This window comes from Pseudophryne corroboree, chromosome 5, assembly GCF_028390025.1.
Source record: "Pseudophryne corroboree isolate aPseCor3 chromosome 5, aPseCor3.hap2, whole genome shotgun sequence".
NCBI lineage: Eukaryota > Metazoa > Chordata > Amphibia > Anura > Myobatrachidae > Pseudophryne > Pseudophryne corroboree.
The window spans coordinates 520,395,567-520,414,551 of record NC_086448.1 but is presented as its reverse complement, the minus strand read 5'-3'; the positions used below and the strand labels follow the sequence as shown (position 1 = coordinate 520,414,551).

Below are 18,985 nucleotides of genomic sequence, written 5' to 3'. Positions count from 1 at the left end.
TTTATTTGAACGAAAGGACTGCATTTGGTAATGAGGTGCCTTCTTAGTATGTTGCGGGGGAACATAAGGTAAAAAATTCGATTTACCAGCCGTAGCAGTAGAGACAAGGTCCGAGAGGCCTTCTCCAAACAACTCCTCCCCCTTGTAAGGCAACGACTCCATATGCCGCTTTGAGTCGGCATCCCCCGTCCACTGTCGGGTCCACAAGAGTCGCCTAGCAGAAACAGACATAGCATTTATTCTGGAGCTTAGTAAACAAATGTCTCTTTGAGCATCCCTCATATATAACGCTGCATCCTTGATATGCTCTAGGGTCATTAGAATGGTATCCTTATCCAAGGTCTCAATCTCCGTAGATAAGGAATCTGTCCATGCTGCGACAGCACTACAAACCCAAGCCGATGTCATAGCCGGCCTAACAATAGTACCAGAATGTGTGTAAATGTACTTCATGGTAACGTCTAGCTTACGATCCGCAGGATCCTTGAGGGTAGCAGTATCCTGGGAAGGCAGTGCCACCTTCTTGGATAAGCGTGTCAACGCCTTGTCTACTTTAGGCGAAGATTCCCATCGTATCCTGTCCTTTTGTGGGAAGGAATACGCCATAAGAATCCTTTTGGGAACTTGTAGTCTCCTGTCTGGAGATTCCCAAGCCTTTTCGCACAATTCGCTTAGCTCAAATGAGGACGGAAAGGTGATCTCAGGCTTTTTCTCTTTATACATGTGTACCCTCGTGTCAGGGACAGGGGGTTCCTCAGTAATATGCAAAACCTCTTTAATAGCAATAATCATGTAACGAATACCTTTAGCCACTTTTGGCTGTAATTTTGCATCCTCATAGTCGACACTGGAATCTGAATCCGTGTCGGTATCTGTGTCAGTGATCTGGGATAATGTGCATTTCTGAGACCCAGAAGGTCCCTGTGCCACTGGGACAGGCATGGTCTGACTACCTGACTGATCCCTAGCCTCAGTCTTGTCCAATCTCTTATGCAATAAATTTACATTAGCATTCAAGACATTCCACATATCCATCCAGTCCGGTGTCGGCGTTGCCGACGGCGACCTGACATTCATGCCCTGCCCCTCCTCCTTAGGCGAGCCTTCATCGTCAAACATGTCGACACACGCGTACCGACACACTTCACACACACAGGGAAACTCTTTTCTGAAGACAGGTTCCCCCTTAGGCCCTTTGGAGAGACAGAGAGAGAGTATGCCAGCACACACCCCAGCGCTATATGACCCAGGAGAAAAACACAGAATGTTTACCAGTAGCGCTGTTGTAATGTATAATCGCCAATTATGTGCCCCCCCCCCCCCCCCCTCTCCTTTAAAACCCTCTTTCACCGTGTGTAAAGCAGGGAAGAGTCCGGGGAGCTTCCTCTCAGCGGTGCTGTGGAGAGAAAATGGCGCTGGTGAGTGCTGAGGGAGAAGCCCCGCCCCCTCGGCGGCGGGCTTCTGTCCCGCTTAAACTTTGTAAAACATGGCGGGGACTCTTTTATATAAATGTACAGTGCCCACCTGTACATGTATATAGGTCATTTTGCCATAGGAGAGGTTTATTGCTGCCCAGGGCGCCCCCCCCCCCCCTGCGCCCTGCACCCTTACAGTGACCGGAGTGTGTGAGGTGTATGGGAGCAATGGCGCACAGCTGCCGTGCTGTGCGTTACCTCAGTGAAGCACCCGAAAGGCTTCTGCCGCCTCAGAATCTTCTTTCTTCGTTTCTTCCGGCTCTGTGAGGAGAACGGCGGCGCGGCTCTGGGATGAACGCCCAGGACGAACCTGTGTTCCACTCCCTCTGGAGCTAATGGTGTCCAGTAGCCGAGAAGCAGAGCCTATCATTTAAGTAGGTCTGCTCCTCTCTCATCAGTCCCTCGATGCAGGGAGTCTGTTGCCAGCAGTGCTCCCTGAAAATAAGAAAAAAACCTAACAAATATGCTTTCTTAGCAGGAAACTCAGGAGAGCTCCCTGCAGTGCACCCATCTCCTCTGGGCACAGTCTAAAACTGAGGTCTGGAGGAGGGGCATAGAGGGAGGAGCCAGTGCACACCCAGAGTCTAAAGTCTTTCTTAAAGTGCCCATGTCTCCTGCGGAGCCCGTCTATTCCCCATGGTCCTTACGGAGTCCCAGCATCCTCTAGGACATTAGAGAGAAAAAAAAGCATACATTTTTAAGATACAGTAGTTTAAGTGCAACACTCCAGCCCAACCTGCAATCCCAATAGGTACCTCGTGCTTGTGGATCAGCGATTCTGAATATAAATTGTCTTTTTTTTTGCCAATGACCTCCTAGTCATCCTATTCAATCAGAGTATGTTAATCCCTAATCTAGTCTCTGAATTTCAGAACTGTGGATCACTTTCTAACTTTAAAACGAATCGCTGAAGATCCATAGCTGTTAATCTGAGAACACCTGCTCATGTGGTGGGGAGTCTGAAGACTGCCATTGCATCTGTTAGCCTTTGGCATCTGTCTAGCCTGAAATATCTGGGCAATACACTGAGTACCTACACTTCTCTTTCAGACTTTGCTTTATATGCTATGTAGTGAGTTTAGGGTTTGGCGCAGAGGGACCATCTCCTGGTTGGGGTGAGGGGGGAGTTTCTAACATTATTAAAATAAACGGGCTGCAGAGAATCCTCAAGATGCTCCAAATGCTCCATATACATATCCCTAAACAATGGGTCACTAGTATAGACCATCTGGTAAAGTACTTTGTGTGGGGAGGTCGATGACCCTGTTTTAGACACATGCAAGTGTAGGAGGAGGAATGGAGAATCTAACTAAAAACACTGAGAGACGCAATGCATACAGTATAACCACCTTGCCAGTGTGGGTGATGGAAGAAGGACAGGGTGGTGAAGTAGCACATTCTCTATTGCCCCACTTTGGGAAACGAGCCATGTGCACTGGTCCCGTGTTTCTCCAAACAATAAAATGTTTCCTATGTGAGGGTCCAGATCACCTACATTCACCGGTGGAGAGGAAATTGTTTAAAAGTCACCTGGGTAACTATAGTCCAACTCAGGGTGAGGGCAATGTGTAGAATTCCAGCTGCTATAGAACTACACATCCCAGTTTTGTTTTAGGGCATGCTAAAAATGTAGCAGGGAATGCTGGGATGTGCTACAGCAACAGGAGTTCCGAATGTGGCTTATCCCTGTCCTAACTGGTTCCATTGTGTCATTAAAATATAAAATTGCTATTACTTAGAACAGTTAACCTTGCAGCAGCAAGTGGCCACTAAGCCTCGAATGACCACTAACATTTTGAGGATATAACTAAATATAATAATTTATTTTCCTAGGAGTCTAAAATGTAAATTTAGATTTTTCACCTGTGTATTAAACAGGAATGATTAGCTTACCTTCTCTAGATAAGCATCCATGTAATCCGGAGTAATTGATGGATCTGTAATGAACTCGAACAGCTCTCGCACAGTCATTACTGCAACTCCATACTTTACAAAGAAATCTGTAATTCACAAGAAAAAAAAGATGCATAATTATTATTTTTGTTAGTATTTTTTATTGGTGATCTAGTGAAAATAAAAATGAGAAATATACATGTGTATACATTGGCAAGGCCAGACACAGCAATTAATAAAGAACATGAAAAGTGATTGCATCTTGGAATTCTTGCTTGTGGTTATGCAGAAAGGAAAGAAGATGTTGGTGAGACAAGTTTGGTAAATCCAGTCTTGAACATAACAAAATATTCCAGCATGACTGTAAAGGTTCAAATTAGGCCATTTACGCCCCCATTAGTAGCAGTTTGATGCAATTTAAGTATTCTCATTCTAGGCCATTTGTTTTGTCATATGAATTTGCGGAAGGCACTTTAAATGAATTTCTCGTCGACTGCAGACACAATTTCAAAAAAATTAGCAATATTCAATTGGTAGGAATTTTCTAGATCCTGAAGGGCGATTTATTCTGTTGGATGAGAATATTGATAAAGTAGATTATACTTTGCTTAATTTGTATGCTCCAAACACCTGTAACCAAACCTTTTTGCTGCTATTTTACAGAAGAACATGTCCTGGGTGGTGATTTCAATACAGTTGTTGAAGGCTTCCCTTCTTTTTGTTCCCATCTTGATTTCTCAGGCCCTTGAAGTATACACAACCCCCTACAAAGGGATTATTCTTTTTATTCCCACGCACATTCCACTCATTCTCTAAGTTATTATCTTTTCTTTATCGAAACATATTTTTTCTAAAGTCATTCATACCTCCATAAAAAAATAAGAATTTACTTACCGATAATTCTATTTCTCGGAGTCCGTAGTGGATGCTGGGGTTCCTGAAAGGACCATGGGGAATAGCGGCTCCGCAGGAGACAGGGCACAAAAGTAAAGCTTTTACAGGTCAGGTGGTGTGTACTGGCTCCTCCCCCTATGACCCTCCTCCAGACTCCAGTTAGGTACTGTGCCCGGACGAGCGTACACAATAAGGGAGGATTTTGAATCCCGGGTAAGACTCATACCAGCCACACCAATCACACCGTACAACTTGTGATCTAAACCCAGTTAACAGTATGATAACAGAGGAGCCTCTGAAAGATGGCTTCCTAAACAATAACCCGAATTAGTTAACAATAACTATGTACAAGTATTGCAGATAATCCGCACTTGGGATGGGCGCCCAGCATCCACTACGGACTCCGAGAAATAGAATTATCGGTAAGTAAATTCTTATTTTCTCTATCGTCCTAAGTGGATGCTGGGGTTCCTGAAAGGACCATGGGGATTATACCAAAGCTCCCAAACGGGCGGGAGAGTGCGGATGACTCTGCAGCACCGAATGAGAGAACTCCAGGTCCTCCTTTGCCAGGGTATCAAATTTGTAAAAATTTACAAACGTGTTCTCCCCTGACCACGTAGCTGCTCGGCAGAGTTGTAATGCCGAGACCCCTCGGGCAGCCGCCCAAGATGAGCCCACCTTCCTTGCGGAATGGGCCTTAACAGATTTAGGCTGTGGCAGGCCTGCCACAGAATGTACAAGTTGAATTTTGTTACAAATCCAACGAGCAATCGACTGCTTAGAAGCAGGTGCACCCAACTTGTTGGGTGCATACAGTATAAACAGCGAGTCAGATTTTCTGACTCCAGCCGTCCTTTAAATGTATATTTTTAAGGCTCTGACAACGTCCAACAACTTGGAGTCCTTCAAGTCGTCTGTAGCCGCAGGCACTACAATAGGCTGGTTCAGGTGAAACGCTGATACCACCTTAGGGAGAAAATGCGGACGCGTCCGCAGCTCTGCCCTATGTCGAATGGAAAATTAAATAAGGGCTTTTATAAAACAAAGCCGCCAGTTCAGATACTCTCCCGGCCGAAGCCAGGGCCAGTAACATAGTCACTTTCCATGTGAGATATTTCAAATCCACATTCTTTAGTGGTTCAAACCAATTGGATTTGAGGAAATCTAAAACTACATTTAGATCCCACGGTGCCACCTTAGGCACCACAGGAGGCTGTATATGCAGTACTCCTTTGATAAAAATCTGGACCTCAGGGACTGAGGCCAATTCTCTTTGGAAGAATATTGATAGGGCCGAAATTTGAACCTTAATAGATCCCAATTTGAGACCCATAGACAATCCTGATTGCAGGAAATGTAGGAAAACGACCCAGTTGAAATTCCTCCATCGGAGCACTCCGCTGCTCGCACCACGCAACATATTTTCGCCAAATACGGCGATAATGCTTCGCGGTGACTTCCTTCCTTGCCTTTATCAAGGTAGGAATGACTTCTTCTGGAATGCCTTTTCCTTTTAGGATCTGGCATTCAAACGCCATGCCGTCAAACGCAGCCGCGGTAAGTCTTGAAAAAGACAAGGACCCTGCTGAAGCAGGTCCCTTCTCAGAAGTAGAGGCCACGGATCGTCCGTGACCATCTCTTGAAGTTCCCGGTACCAAGTCCTTCTTGGCCAATCCGGAGCCACTAGTCTTACTCCTCTTTGCCGTATAATCCTCAATACCTTTGGTATGAGAGGCAGAGGAGGAAACACATATACGGACTGGTACACCCAAGGTGTTACCAACGCGTCCACAGCTATTGCCTGCGGATCTCTTGACCTGGCGCAATAACTGTCCAGTGTCTTGTTGAGGCGAGACGCCATCATGTCCACCATTGGTTTTACCCAACGGTTTAATAGCATGTGGAAAACTTCTGGATGAAGTACCCACTCTCCCGGGTGAAGGTCGTGTCTGCTGAGGAAGTCTGCTTCCCAGTTGTCCACGCCCGGGATGAATACTGCTGACAGTGCTATCACGTGATTCTCCGCCCAGCGAAGGATCCTGGCAGCTTCTGCCATTCTGTTTCTTGTGCCGCCCTGTCTGTTTACATGGGCGACTGCCGTGATGTTGTCCGACTGGATCAACACCGGTCTTCCTTAAAGCAGAGGTTCCGCCTGGCTTAGAGCATTGTAGATTGCTCTTAGTTCCAGAATGCTTATGTGAAGAGACTTTTTCAGGCTCGACCACACTCCCTGGAAATTTCTTCCCTGTGTGACTGCTCCCCAGCCTCTCAGGCTGGCATCCGTGGTCACCAGGATCCAATCCTGCATGCCGAATCTGCGGCCCTCCAATAGATGAGCCTCCTGCAACCACCACAGAAGGGATACCCTTGTCCTCGGCGACAGGGTTATCCGCAGGTGCATCTGAAGATGCGACCCTGACCATTTGTCCAACAGATCCCTTTGCATGGAATCTGCCGAAAGGGATTGCTTCGTAAGAAGCTACCATTTTTTCCCAGGACTCTTGTGCATTGATGTACAGACACCTTTCCTGGTTTTAGGAGGTTCCTGACCAGGTCAGATAACTCCTTGGCTTTTTCTTCGGGAAGAAAAACCTTTTTCTGAACTGTGTCCAGAATCATCCCCAGGAACAGCAGACGAGTTGTCGGCATTAATTGGGATTTTGGAATATTCAGAATCCATCCGTGCTGCTTTAGCACCTCTTGAGATAGTGCTAAACCCATCTCTAGCTGTTCTCTGGACCTTGTCCTTATTAGGAGATCGTCCAAGTATGGGATAATTAATACGCCTTTTCTTCGAAGAAGAAATATTATCTCGGCCATTACCTTTGTAAAGACCCGAGGTGCCGTGGACAAACCAAACGGCAGCGTCTGAAACTGATAGTGACAGTTTTGTACAACGAACCTGAGGTACCCCTGGTGTGAGGGGTAATTGGAACGTGGAGATACGCATCCTTGATGTCCAAGGATACCATAAAGTCCCCTTCTTCCAGGTTCGCTATCACTGCTCTGAGTGACTCCATCTTGAACTTGAACTTCTTTATGTACAGGTTCAAGGACTTCAGATTTAGAATAGGCCTTACCGAGCCATCCGGCTTCGGTACCACAAAAAGAGTGGAATAATACCCCTTCCCTTGTTGTAGAAGAGGTACCTTGACTATCACCTGCTGAGAATACAGCTTGTGAATGGCTTCCAAAACCGTCTCCCTTTCTGAGGGGGACGTTGGTAAAGCCGACTTCAGGAAACGGCGAGGTGGCTCTGTCTCTAATTTCAACCTGTACCCCTGAGATATTATCTGCAGGATCCAGGGATTTACCTGCGAGTGAGCCCACTGCGCGCTGTAATTTTTGAGACGACCGCCTACCGCCCCCAAGTCCGCTTGCGAAGCCCCAGCGTCATGCTGAGGCTTTTGTAGAAGCCGGGGAGGGCTTCTGTTCCTGGGAAGGAGCTGCCTGTTGCTGTCTCTTCCCTCGTCCTCTGCCTCGTGGCAGATATGAATAGCCCTTTGCTCTCTTATTTTTAAAGGAACGAAAAGGCTGCGGTTGAAAAGTCGGTGCCTTTTTCTGTTGGGGAGTGACTTGAGGTAGAAAGGTGGATTTCCCGGCCGTAGCCGTGGCCACCAAATCCGATAGACCGACCCCAAATAACTCCTCTACGCATCGCCTGTCCACTGTCGTGTCCATAAAGCTCTTCTGGCCGAAATGGACATAGCACTTACCCGTGATGCCAGTGTGCAGATATCTCTCTGTGCATCACGCATATAAAGAAATGCATCCTTTATTTGTTCTAACGACAGTAAAATATTGTCCCCGTCCAGGGTATCAATATTTTCGATCAGGGACTCTGACCAAACTACCCCAGCACTGCACATCCAGGCAGTCGCAATAGCTGGTCGTAGTATAACACCTGCATGTGTGTATATACCTTTTTGGATATTTTCCATCCTCCTATCTGATGGATCTTTAAGTGCGGCCGTCTCAGGAGAGGGTAACGCCACTTGTTTTGATAAGCGTGTTAGCGCTTTGTCCACCCTAGGAGGTGTTTCCCAGCGCTCCCTAACCTCTGGCGGGAAAGGGTATAAAGCCAATAACTTCTTTGAAATTAGCAGTTTTTTATCGGGGCACCCCACGCTTCATCACACACGTCATTTAATTCTTCTGATTCGGTAAAAACTACTGGTAGTTTTTTCACACCCCACATAATACCCTGTTTAGTGGTACCTGTAGTATCAGCTAAATGTAACATCTCCTTTATTGCCAAAATCATATAACGTGTGGCCCTACTGGAAAATACGGTTGATTCGTCACCTTCACCACCGGAATCAGTGCCTGTGTCTGGGTCTGTGTCGACCGACTGAGGCAAGGGGCGTTTTACAGCCCCTGACGGTGTTTGAGGCGCCTGGACAGGCACTAATTGAGTGTCCGGCCGCCTCATGTCGGCAAACGACTGCTTAAGCGAGTTGACGCTATCCCGTAATTCCACAAATAAAGGCATCCATTCTGGTGTCGACCCCCTAGGAGGTGACATCCTCATATTTGGCAATTGCTCCGCCTCCACACCAATAACGTCCTCATACATGTCGACACACACGTACCGACACACAGCAGACACACAGGGAATGCTCTATACGAAGACAGGACCCACTAGCCCTTTGGGGAGACAGAGGGAGAGTCTGCCAGCACACACCAAAAAGCGCTATATATGACAGGGATAGCCTTATGATTAAGTGCTCCCTTATAGCTGCTTTTATATTGATATATTGCCATTTATTTTGCCCCCCCTCTCTGTTATACCCTGTTTCTGTAGTGCAGTGCAGGGGAGAGACCTGGGAGCCTTCCTGACCAGCGGAGCTGTGACAGAAAATGGCGCCGTGTGCTGAGGAGATAGGCCCCGCCCCTTTTCCGGCGGGCTCGTCTCCCGCTATTTAGTACATTTAGGCAGGGGTAAATATCTCCATATAGCCTCTGGGGCTATATGTGAGGTATTTTTAGCCTTTTTAAAGGTTTTCATTTGCCTCCCAGGGCGCCCCCCTCCCAGCGCCCTGCACCCTCAGTGACTGCCGTGTGAAGTGTGCTGAGAGGAAAATGGCGCACAGCTGCAGTGCTGTGCGCTACCTTAAGAAGACTGCAGGAGTCTTCAGCCGCCGATTCTGGACCTCTTCTTGCTTCAGCATCTGTGAGGGGGCCGGCGGCGTGGCTCCGGTGACCATCCAGGCTGTACCTGTGATCGTCCCTCTGGAGCTTCATGTCCAGTAGCCAAGAAGCCAATCCATCCTGCACGCAGGTGAGTTCACTTCTTCTCCCCTCTGTCCCTCGTTGCAGTGATCCTGTTGCCAGCAGGAATCACTGTAAAATAAAAAACCTAAGCTAAACTCTCTAAGCAGCTCTTTATGAGAGCCACCTAGAATTGCACCCTTCTCGGCCGGGCACAAAAATCTAACTGGAGTCTGGAGGAGGGTCATAGGGGGAGGAGCCAGTACACACCACCTGACCTGTAAAAGCTTTACTTTTGTGCCCTGTCTCCTGCGGAGCCGCTATTCCCCATGGTCCTTTCAGGAACCCCAGCATCCACTTAGGACGATAGAGAAATACTGTTATTTCAGACCACGCCCCTTATAGTTATGTCTATTCGATTGGCTTTATCTCATTGTTTTTCTAAATGCTGGCGTTTCCCGGCATATCTCACACATTCAGATTTTCTTCAACATTTTAAGTGCACGTGGCATAATTATGCTACTGACAATTCGGAACAGGAGACTAACACCCCATTGTTTTGGGGGCCTCCAAGGCTGTCCTCAGAGGACATATTATATCACATATTAACTCTAAACACAAAAAATTGACTTCCCGATTACAAGAATGAAGTTCCACACTCACGTTAGTCTATCGTCCCTATAGATGCCATGATAGCCCTGCCCATAAAGAGGCATATCTTACTGCAAAACGTTTATGATACTTTTCCTACAGAACAGGTCACAATAAATATAACTGTCAACGGAATAAGATTCATAGATTGGGGAATTAGTCGGGAAGGCTCTTGGCGAGTCTTATCAGAGGACCCTGTACTAGGACATTGCTGGATGCAGTAAATAGCTCTGTAACTATCTTCTCCGATCCACCTGCTATATGCTTTGAATTTATGCATTTCTACAAATCCTTGTACACTGTTGGTCCTGATGATGAGAAGGAAGGCTACTCCTTTTTGGAGGAGGCCCACTTGCTCAAACTTACACAGGAGGAGAGGAACCCCTTGGATGATCCTATTACTGAGGATGAGGTTCGTGCAACCATTAAGTCATTACCAAATGTGGGAAAGAGTCCAGGCCCTGACAGCTTTGGAGACACATTTAATAATAAGATTTTACTTACCGGTAAATCTATTTCTCGTAGTCCGTAGTGGATGCTGGGGACTCCGTAAGGACCATGCGGATAGACGGGCTCCGCAGGAGACAGGGAACTTTAAGAAAGAATTTAGGTTCTGGTGTGCTCTGGCTCCTCCCACTATGCCCATCCTCCAGACCTCAGTTAGAGAAACTGTGCCCATAAGAGCTGACAGTACAAGGAAAAGATTTTGGTAATCCAGGGCAAGATTCATACCAGCCACACCAATCACACCGTATAACTTGTGATAAACCTACCCAGTTAACAGTATGAACAACAGCAGAGCATCAGGTCAACCCTGATGCAACCATAACATAACCCTTATTACTATATACAAGTATTGCAGAAGAATTCCGCACTTGGGACGGGCGCCCAGCATCCACTACGGACTACGAGAAATAGATTTACCGGTAAGTAAAATCTTATTTTCTCTAACGTCCTAGTGGATGCTGGGGACTCCGTAAGGACCATGGGGATTATACCAAAGCTCCCAAACGGGCGGGAGAGTGCGGATGACTCTGCAGCACCGATTGAGCAAACACAAGGTCCTCCTCAGCCAGGGTATCAAACTTGTAGAACTTTGCAAAAGTGTTTGAACCTGACCAAGTAGCCGCTCGGCAAAGCTGTAATGCCGAGACCCCTCGGGCAGCCGCCCAAGAAGAGCCCACCTTCCTAGTGGAATGGGCCTTAACTAATTTTGGCAGCGGCAATCCAGCCGCAGAATGAGCCTGCTGAATCGTGTTACAGATCCAGCGAGCAATAGTTTGCTTTGAAGCAGGAGCACCAAGCTTGTTGGAAGCATACAGGATAAACAAAGACTCTGTTTTCCTGACCCTAGCCGTTCTGGCTACATAAACCTTCAAAGCCCTGACCACATCAAGCAACTCGGAATCCTCCAAGTCAGTAGTAGCCACAGGCACCACAATAGGTTGGTTTATATGAAAGGATGAAACCACTTTCGGCAGAAATTGTGGACGGGTCCGCAATTCTGCTCTATCCGCATGGAAAACCAGATAGGGGCTTTTATGTGACAAAGCCGCCAACTCTGACACACGCCTAGCCGAAGCAAAGGCTAATAGCATGACCACCTTCCACGTGAGATATTTCAACTCCACCGTTTTGAGTGGTTCAAACCAGTGGGATTTCAGGAAACTCAACACCACGTTAAGATCCCAAGGTGCCACTGGAGGCACAAAAGGGTGCTGAATATGCAGCACTCCCTTTACAAACGTCTGAACTTCAGGTAGAGAAGTCAACTCCTTTTGAAAGAAAATGGATAGGGCCGAAATCTGGACCTTAATGGAACCCAATTTTAGGCCCAAATTCACTCCTGACTTTAAGAAATGAAGGAACCGGCCCAGCTGGAATTCCTCCGTAGGGGCATTCCTGGCCTCACACCAAGCAACATATTTTCGCCATATACGGTGATAATGTTGAGCTGTCACGTCCTTCCTAGCCTTTATCATCGTAGGAATGACCTCATCCGGAATGCCTTTCTCTGCTAGGATCCGGCGTTCAACCGCCATGCCGTCAAATGCAGCCGCGGTAAGTCTTGGAACAGACTGGGCCCCTGCTGCAACAAGTCCTGTCTTAGAGGAAGAGGCCACGGGTCCTCTGTGAGCATTTCTTGCAGATCTGGATACCAAGTCCTTCGTGGCCAATCTGGAACAATGAGTATTGTTCTCACTCCTCTTTTTCTTATGATTCTCAGCACCTTGGGTATGAGAGGAAGAGGAAGAAATACATAGACCGACTGGAACACCCACGGTGTCACCAGGACGTCTACAGCTATCGCCTGAGGGTCTCTTGACCTGGCGCAATACCTCTGTAGTTTTTTGTTGAGGCGGGATGCCATCATGTCCACCTGTGGCAGTTCCCACCGACTTGCAATCTGTGCGAAGACTTCCTGATGAAGTCCCCACTCTCCCGGGTGGAGGTCGTGTCTGCTGAGGAAGTCTGCTTCCCAGTTGTCCACTCCCGGGATGAACACTGCTGACAGTTCGCTTACGTGATTTTCCGCCCAGCGAAGAATTCTGGTGGCTTCCGCCATCGCCACCCTGCTCCTTGTGCCGCCTTGTCGGTTTACATGAGCCACTGTGGTGATGTTGTCTGACTGAATCAGAACCGGTTGGTCGCGAAGCAGGGTCTCCGCTTGATGTAGGGCGTTGTACATGGCCCTTAGTTCCAGGATGTTGATGTGAAGGCAAGTCTCCTGACTTGACCACAGACCTTGGAAATTTCTTCCCTGTGTGACTGCTCCCCACCCTCGGAGGCTTGCATCCGTGGTCACCAGGACCCAGTCCTGAATGCCGAATCTGCGGCCCTCGAGAAGGTGAGCACTCTGCAGCCACCACAGGAGAGACACCCTGGCCCTGGGGGATAGGGTGATTAACCGATGCATCTGAAGATGTGATACGGACTACTTTTCCAGTAAGTCCCATTGAAAGGTCCTCGCATGGAACCTGCCGAAGGGAATGGCCTCGTATGATGCCACCATCTTTCCCAGGACTCGAGTGCAGTGATGCACTGACACCTGTTTTGGTTTTAATAGGTTCCTGACCAGTGTCATGAGTTCCTGAGCTTTCTCTATCGGGAGATAAACCCTTTTCTGGTCTGTGTCTAGAATCATGACTAGGAAAGGCAGACGAGTCGTAGGAACCAACTGCGACTTTGGAATATTTAGAATCCAGCCGTGTTGCCGTAACACTTCCAGAGAAAGTGCTACGCTGATCAGCAACAGCTCTCTTGATCTCGCTTTTATGAGGAGATCGTCCAAGTATGGGATAATTGTGACCCCTTGCTTCCGCAGAAACACCATAATTTCCGCCATTACCTTGGTAAATATTCTCGGAGCCGTGGAGAGTCCAAACGGCAACGTCTGAAATTGGTAATGACAATCCTGTACCACAAATCTGAGGTACGCCTGATGAGGTGGATAAATGGGGACATGAAGGTATGCATCCCTTATGTCCAGAGACACCATAAAATCCCCCCCTTCCAGGCTTGCGATGACCGCTCTGAGCGATTCCATCTTGAACTTGAACCTTTTCAGGTACATTGTTCAGGGATTTTAAATTCAATATGGGTCTGACCGAACCGTCCGGTTTCGGAACTACAAACATGGTCGAATAATAACCCCTCCCTTGTTGAAGGAGGGGAACCTTGACCACCACCTGTTGAAGATACAATTTGTGAATTGCAGTTAACGAATTGCAGTTAACACTATTTCCCTCTCGTGGGGGGAAGCTGGCAGGGCCGATTTGAGGTATCAGTGAGGGGGCATCTCTTCGAATTCCAGCTTGTATCCCTGAGACACAATATCTATTGCCCAGGGATCCAACTGGGAGTGAACCCACTTGTGGCTGAAATTTCGAAGACGTGCCCCCACCGGGCCTAGCTCCGCCTGTGGAGCCCCAGCGTCATGTGGTGGATTTTGTGGAAGCCGGGGAGGACTTCTGTTCCTGGGAACTAGCTGTGTTGTGCAGCTTCTTTCCTCTGCCCCTGCCTCTGGCAAGAAAGGACGCACCTCGGACTTTCTTGTTTTTCTGTGATCGAAAGGACTGCATTTGATAATACGGTGCTCTCTTAGGCTGTGAGGAAACATGTGGCAAAAAATTTGACTTTCCAGCAGTAGCTGTGGAGACCAGGTCCGAGAGACCCTCCCCAAACAATTCCTCACCCTTGTAAAGTAAAACCTCCATATGCCTTTTTGAGTCGGCATCACCTGTCCATTGCCGAGTCCACAGGACCCTTCTGGCAGAAATTGACATAGCATTTATTCTAGAACCCAGTAGACTAATGTCTCTTTGAGCATCTCTCATATATAGGACAGCGTCTTTAATATGCCCCAAGGTCAACAATATAGTATCCTTGTCTAAGGTCTCAATTTCCTCAGATAAGGTATCCGTCCATGCTGCTACAGCACTACACACCCAGGCCGACGCGATCGCCGGTCTCAGCAAGGTACCCGAACTTGTGTATAAATGGACTTCAGGGTAACCTCCTGTTTGCGATCCGCAGCATCTTTGAGGGTAGCCGTATCCTGTGACGGCAGGGCTACCTTCTTGGATAAGCGTGTTAAAGCTTTGTCCACCTTAGGGGAGGATTCCAGCGTAACCTGTCCGTTGGCGGGAAAGGATACGCCATAAGAATCCTTTTGGAAATCTGCAGTTTTTTATCTGGAGATTCCCAAGCCTTTTCACATAACTCATCTAGCTTGTGTGAGGGGGGAAAGGTTACCTCCGGTTTCTTTTCCCCATACATATGTACCCTCTTGTCAGGGACTGGGGTTTCCTCTGTGATGTGCAACACATCCTTAATTGCTATAATCATATAACGGATGGATTTAGCCAATTTAGGCTGTAACTTTGCATCATCGTAATCGACACTGGAATCAGAATCCATGTCGGTATCTGTGTCAACAATTTGGGATAGTGGGCGCTTCTGAGACCCTGACGGCCTCTGCGACATAGGATCAGGCACGGGTTGAGACCCTGACTGTCCTGAGGCTTCAGCTTTTTCTAACCTTTTATGCAAGGAATTAACATTATCATTTAAAACCTTCCACATATCCATCCAATCAGGTGTCGGCGCCGTCGGCGGAGACACCACATTCATTTGCTCCCGCTCTGCTTCCACATAGCCTTCCTCGTCAAACATGTCGACACAAGCGTACCGACACACCACACACAGGGAATGCCCTTTTTGAAGACAGTTCCCCCACAAGGCCCTTTGGAGAGACAGAGAGAGAATATGCCAGCACACACCCCAGCGCTATAAACCCAGGAATAACACAGTAACTTAATGTTACCCCAGTACCTGCTGTTTATATTGATTTTTGCGCCTAATTATGTGCCCCCCCCCCCCCCTCTCCTTTTACCCTCTTCTACCGTGTATCTGCAGGGGAGAGCCTGGGGAGCTTCATCTCAGCGGAGCTGTGGAGAAAAAATGGCGCTGGTGAGTGCTGAGGAAGAAGCCCCGCCCCCTCAGCGGCGGGCTTCTGTCCCGCTTAAATGTACAATTTTTGGCAGGGGCTCATACATATATACAGTGCCCAACTGTATATATGATAAACTTTTGCCAAAGAGGTCCCAATTGCTGCCCAAGGCGCCCCCCCCCCTGCGCCCTGCACCCTTACAGTGACCGGAGTATGTGAGGTGTGTGGGAGCAATGGCGCACAGCTGCAGTACTGTGCGTTACCTCAGTGAAGAACGGAGTCTTCTGCCGCCGATTTGAAGTCTTCTTGCTTCTCATACTCACCCGGCTTCTGTCTTCCGGCTCTGCCAGGGGGACGGCGGCGCGGCTCTGGGATCGGACGGCGAGGGTGAGATCCTGCGGACGATCCCTCTGGAGCTAATGGTGTCCAGTAGCCTAAGAAGCAGGACCTAGCTTCAGAGAGTAGGGTTGCTTCTCTCCCCTCTGTCCCACGATGCAGGGAGTCTGTTGCCAGCAGAGCTCCCTGAAAATAAAAAACCTAACAAAATACTTTTTCTCAGCAAACTCAGGAGAGCTGACTGAAAAGCACCCAGCTCGTCTGGGCACAGTATCAAACTGAGGTCTGGAGGAGGGGCATATAGGGAGGAGACAGAGCACTCCAGAACCTAAATTCTTTCTTAAAGTGCGCATGTCTCCTGCGGAGCCCGTCTATCCCCATGGTCCTTACGGAGTCCCCAGCATCCACTAGGACGTTAGAGAAAATAAGATGCTTGGTAGTTAATTGACCCCCCACTTTAAGTAAGCTTTCTAATCATATTCTCACTTCTAAAGAAATTCTGCTACGGTTTAATGAGGCTAAAATTATTGTGCTATCAAAACCTGGCAAGGACCCATCCCTAATGGGCTCCTATTGCCCTACACCGCTCCGCAATCAGGATTTTAAAATCCTGACAAAATGTATGGCTAATCACCAGCAAACCTGTGTGCCTTGTTTGATCTTGCCTGCCAAACTTGGTTTTGTTAAAAGTAGGCAATCAGTACATGGAATATGGGCTGCAATACCCCATACACATCTTCATCTGTCCAAGAATAATATTCTCATTAATTTGGATGCAGAAAAGGCCTTCAATAAAATTGCATGGCCTAATCTTGCTAGAGTACTTACTCATCAATGCTTTGGCATGGCATTTTGCAATTTTATACAAACCCTTTATACTGCACAGGTGGTGGTCAACGTGAAGATGGTCGACACCATGTTTTTTTTTGCATTTTTGTGGTTTCTGTGGATAGTTTTGTCATCTGGGATCCCCAATTGTAGAAAGACATACCCTCGTGAGGCTCGCTGCGCCCGCCACGATTCGGGCTCGGTGGCTCGCCACAAGGTTTATAATCAACTCTATGCCAACATGGATAGAGAAGGTATGAAATAGTCCAAAAACATTAAATAAATAAAAATTGTCTATGTGTTTTAAGTCTCCCATTTTCATGTCGACCTTTTGTACTGTCTACCTTTTCCATGTCAACCTTTTGACCCTGTCGACCTAATGTCTGTCTAACATATGGTGTCTATCTATTGACTGTCTAACTAGACACTATCTATCTATCAACCGGATACCCTCAATACTATATTCTCCAAATTTATCTGGACTCATTAAAGACCCAGAATTAGTTTACAAAAACTATCCCATACTGTACATAGGGAAGGAGATAACTTATCTAATATCAAGCAATATAATCTAGCTTGCCTTTTTGTTTTGCTATGGATTGGCTCAGCGACAACTTTTATACGGATATTGCACTGGAATCTCAACTGTGTGCCCCTTTTTCTCTTGATTATTTATTGCATGCACGATCTTCAAAATTAAAATCACCTCAGTTTGACACTTTATTATCCTCTACTATGCAGGCTTGGAGAGTATCCAGGAGGTCCCTTAACCTTCAACATGTCTATTCTTTGTCTCTTGCCTTTACTTGGTAACTTCAGCCACAACATACGTTTTCATATTTTCAGGCTTTCCATTATTTAAAGTCTTTCCAAACTAAAAGACCGGGACTTCATTAACCCTCTTGACTCACTTCTTCATAGTAATGTCTATTCTATTCCTATAATTTATGCTCTTATATGTACAATTGTGTAAGGCCTTTGTAGTACCATTTTGTACCCATGTTTGTACTGTAAGAAGTTTCAATAAAAATATTTAAAAAAATAATAATAATAATTTGTTCAGAACATTAAAAAGTATACCCTTGTGGGCCTCATCACGCTTCGGCCATGGTGGCTAACTCCACCACAGGTTACTATTTCCATTAGATGTCCACGTAAATAGTGAAACTAATAGCTCAAGGGTCCCCCACGTGCTGAGCCAGCTTAACATATATGCATACCGTAGTATAGCTAACAACCTCTAAAAAAAATTAATTGGATTTTAATACCTACCGGTAAATCATTTTCTCTTAGTCCGTAGAGGATGCTGGGGACTCCGTAAGGACCATGGGGTATAGACGGGATCCGCAGGAGACATGGGCACACTATAAGACTTTGAATGGGTGTGAACTGGCTCCTCCCTCTATGCCCCTCCTCCAGACCTCAGTTAGAAAACTGTGCCCAGGGAGACGGACATTTTGAGGAAAGAATTTATTGTCTAAACACGGTGAGTGTCATACCAGCTCACACCACGAACATACCGCAGAACGTGGCATTCAATAGAATACCAGCCAATGGCATGAACAATGGGGGTCATTCCGAGTTGTTCGCTCGCAAGCTGCTTTTAGCAGCTTTGCACACGCTAAGCCGCCGCCTACTGGGAGTGAATCTTAGCTTATCAAAATTGCGAACGAAAGATTAGCAGAATTGCGAATAGACACTTCTTAGCAGTTTCTGAGTAGCTCCAGACTTACTCGGCATCTGCGATCAGTTCAGTGCTTGTCGTTCCTGGTTTGACGTCACAAACACACCCAGCGTTCGCCCAGACACTCCTCCGTTTCTCCAGCCACTCCCGCGTTTTTCCCAGAAACGGTAGCGTTTTTTCACACACTCCCATAAAACGGCCAGTTTCCGCCCAGAAACACCCACTTCCTGTCAATCACATTACGATCACCAGAACGAAGAAAAAACCTTGTAATGCCGTGAGTAAAATTCCTAACTGCATAGCAAATTTACTTGGCGCAGTCGCACTGCGGACATTGCGCATGCGCATTAGCGACTATTCGCTCCGTTGCGAGAAAAAAATAACGAGCGAACAACTCGGAATGACCCCCAATACACAGCCACATGCTGAGAGAATATGCAACACAACCAGTGTGTCAACACAACCAATAATAAGACACCGCATGCCCTGGCATGCACAACGTCAGCAAAAGCCTGACAGAAAAGAAACACCACAAGAGCGTAACCATAACCAATAACT

The 18,985-nt window shown here is 47.1% G+C and overlaps 1 protein-coding gene across 1 annotated transcript in view; it reads right to left on the bottom strand.

The window, feature by feature from the left end:
- RIOK1 (RIO kinase 1) overlaps nucleotides 1–18,985 on the bottom strand; it is a 207,602-nt gene that overhangs the window by 53,121 nt on the left and 135,496 nt on the right. The window contains exon 12 of the mRNA XM_063923108.1: nucleotides 3,369–3,475. Coding sequence (XP_063779178.1) covers nucleotides 3,369–3,475 — 107 coding nt within the window. The remainder of the gene's footprint in view (nucleotides 1–3,368; nucleotides 3,476–18,985) is intronic.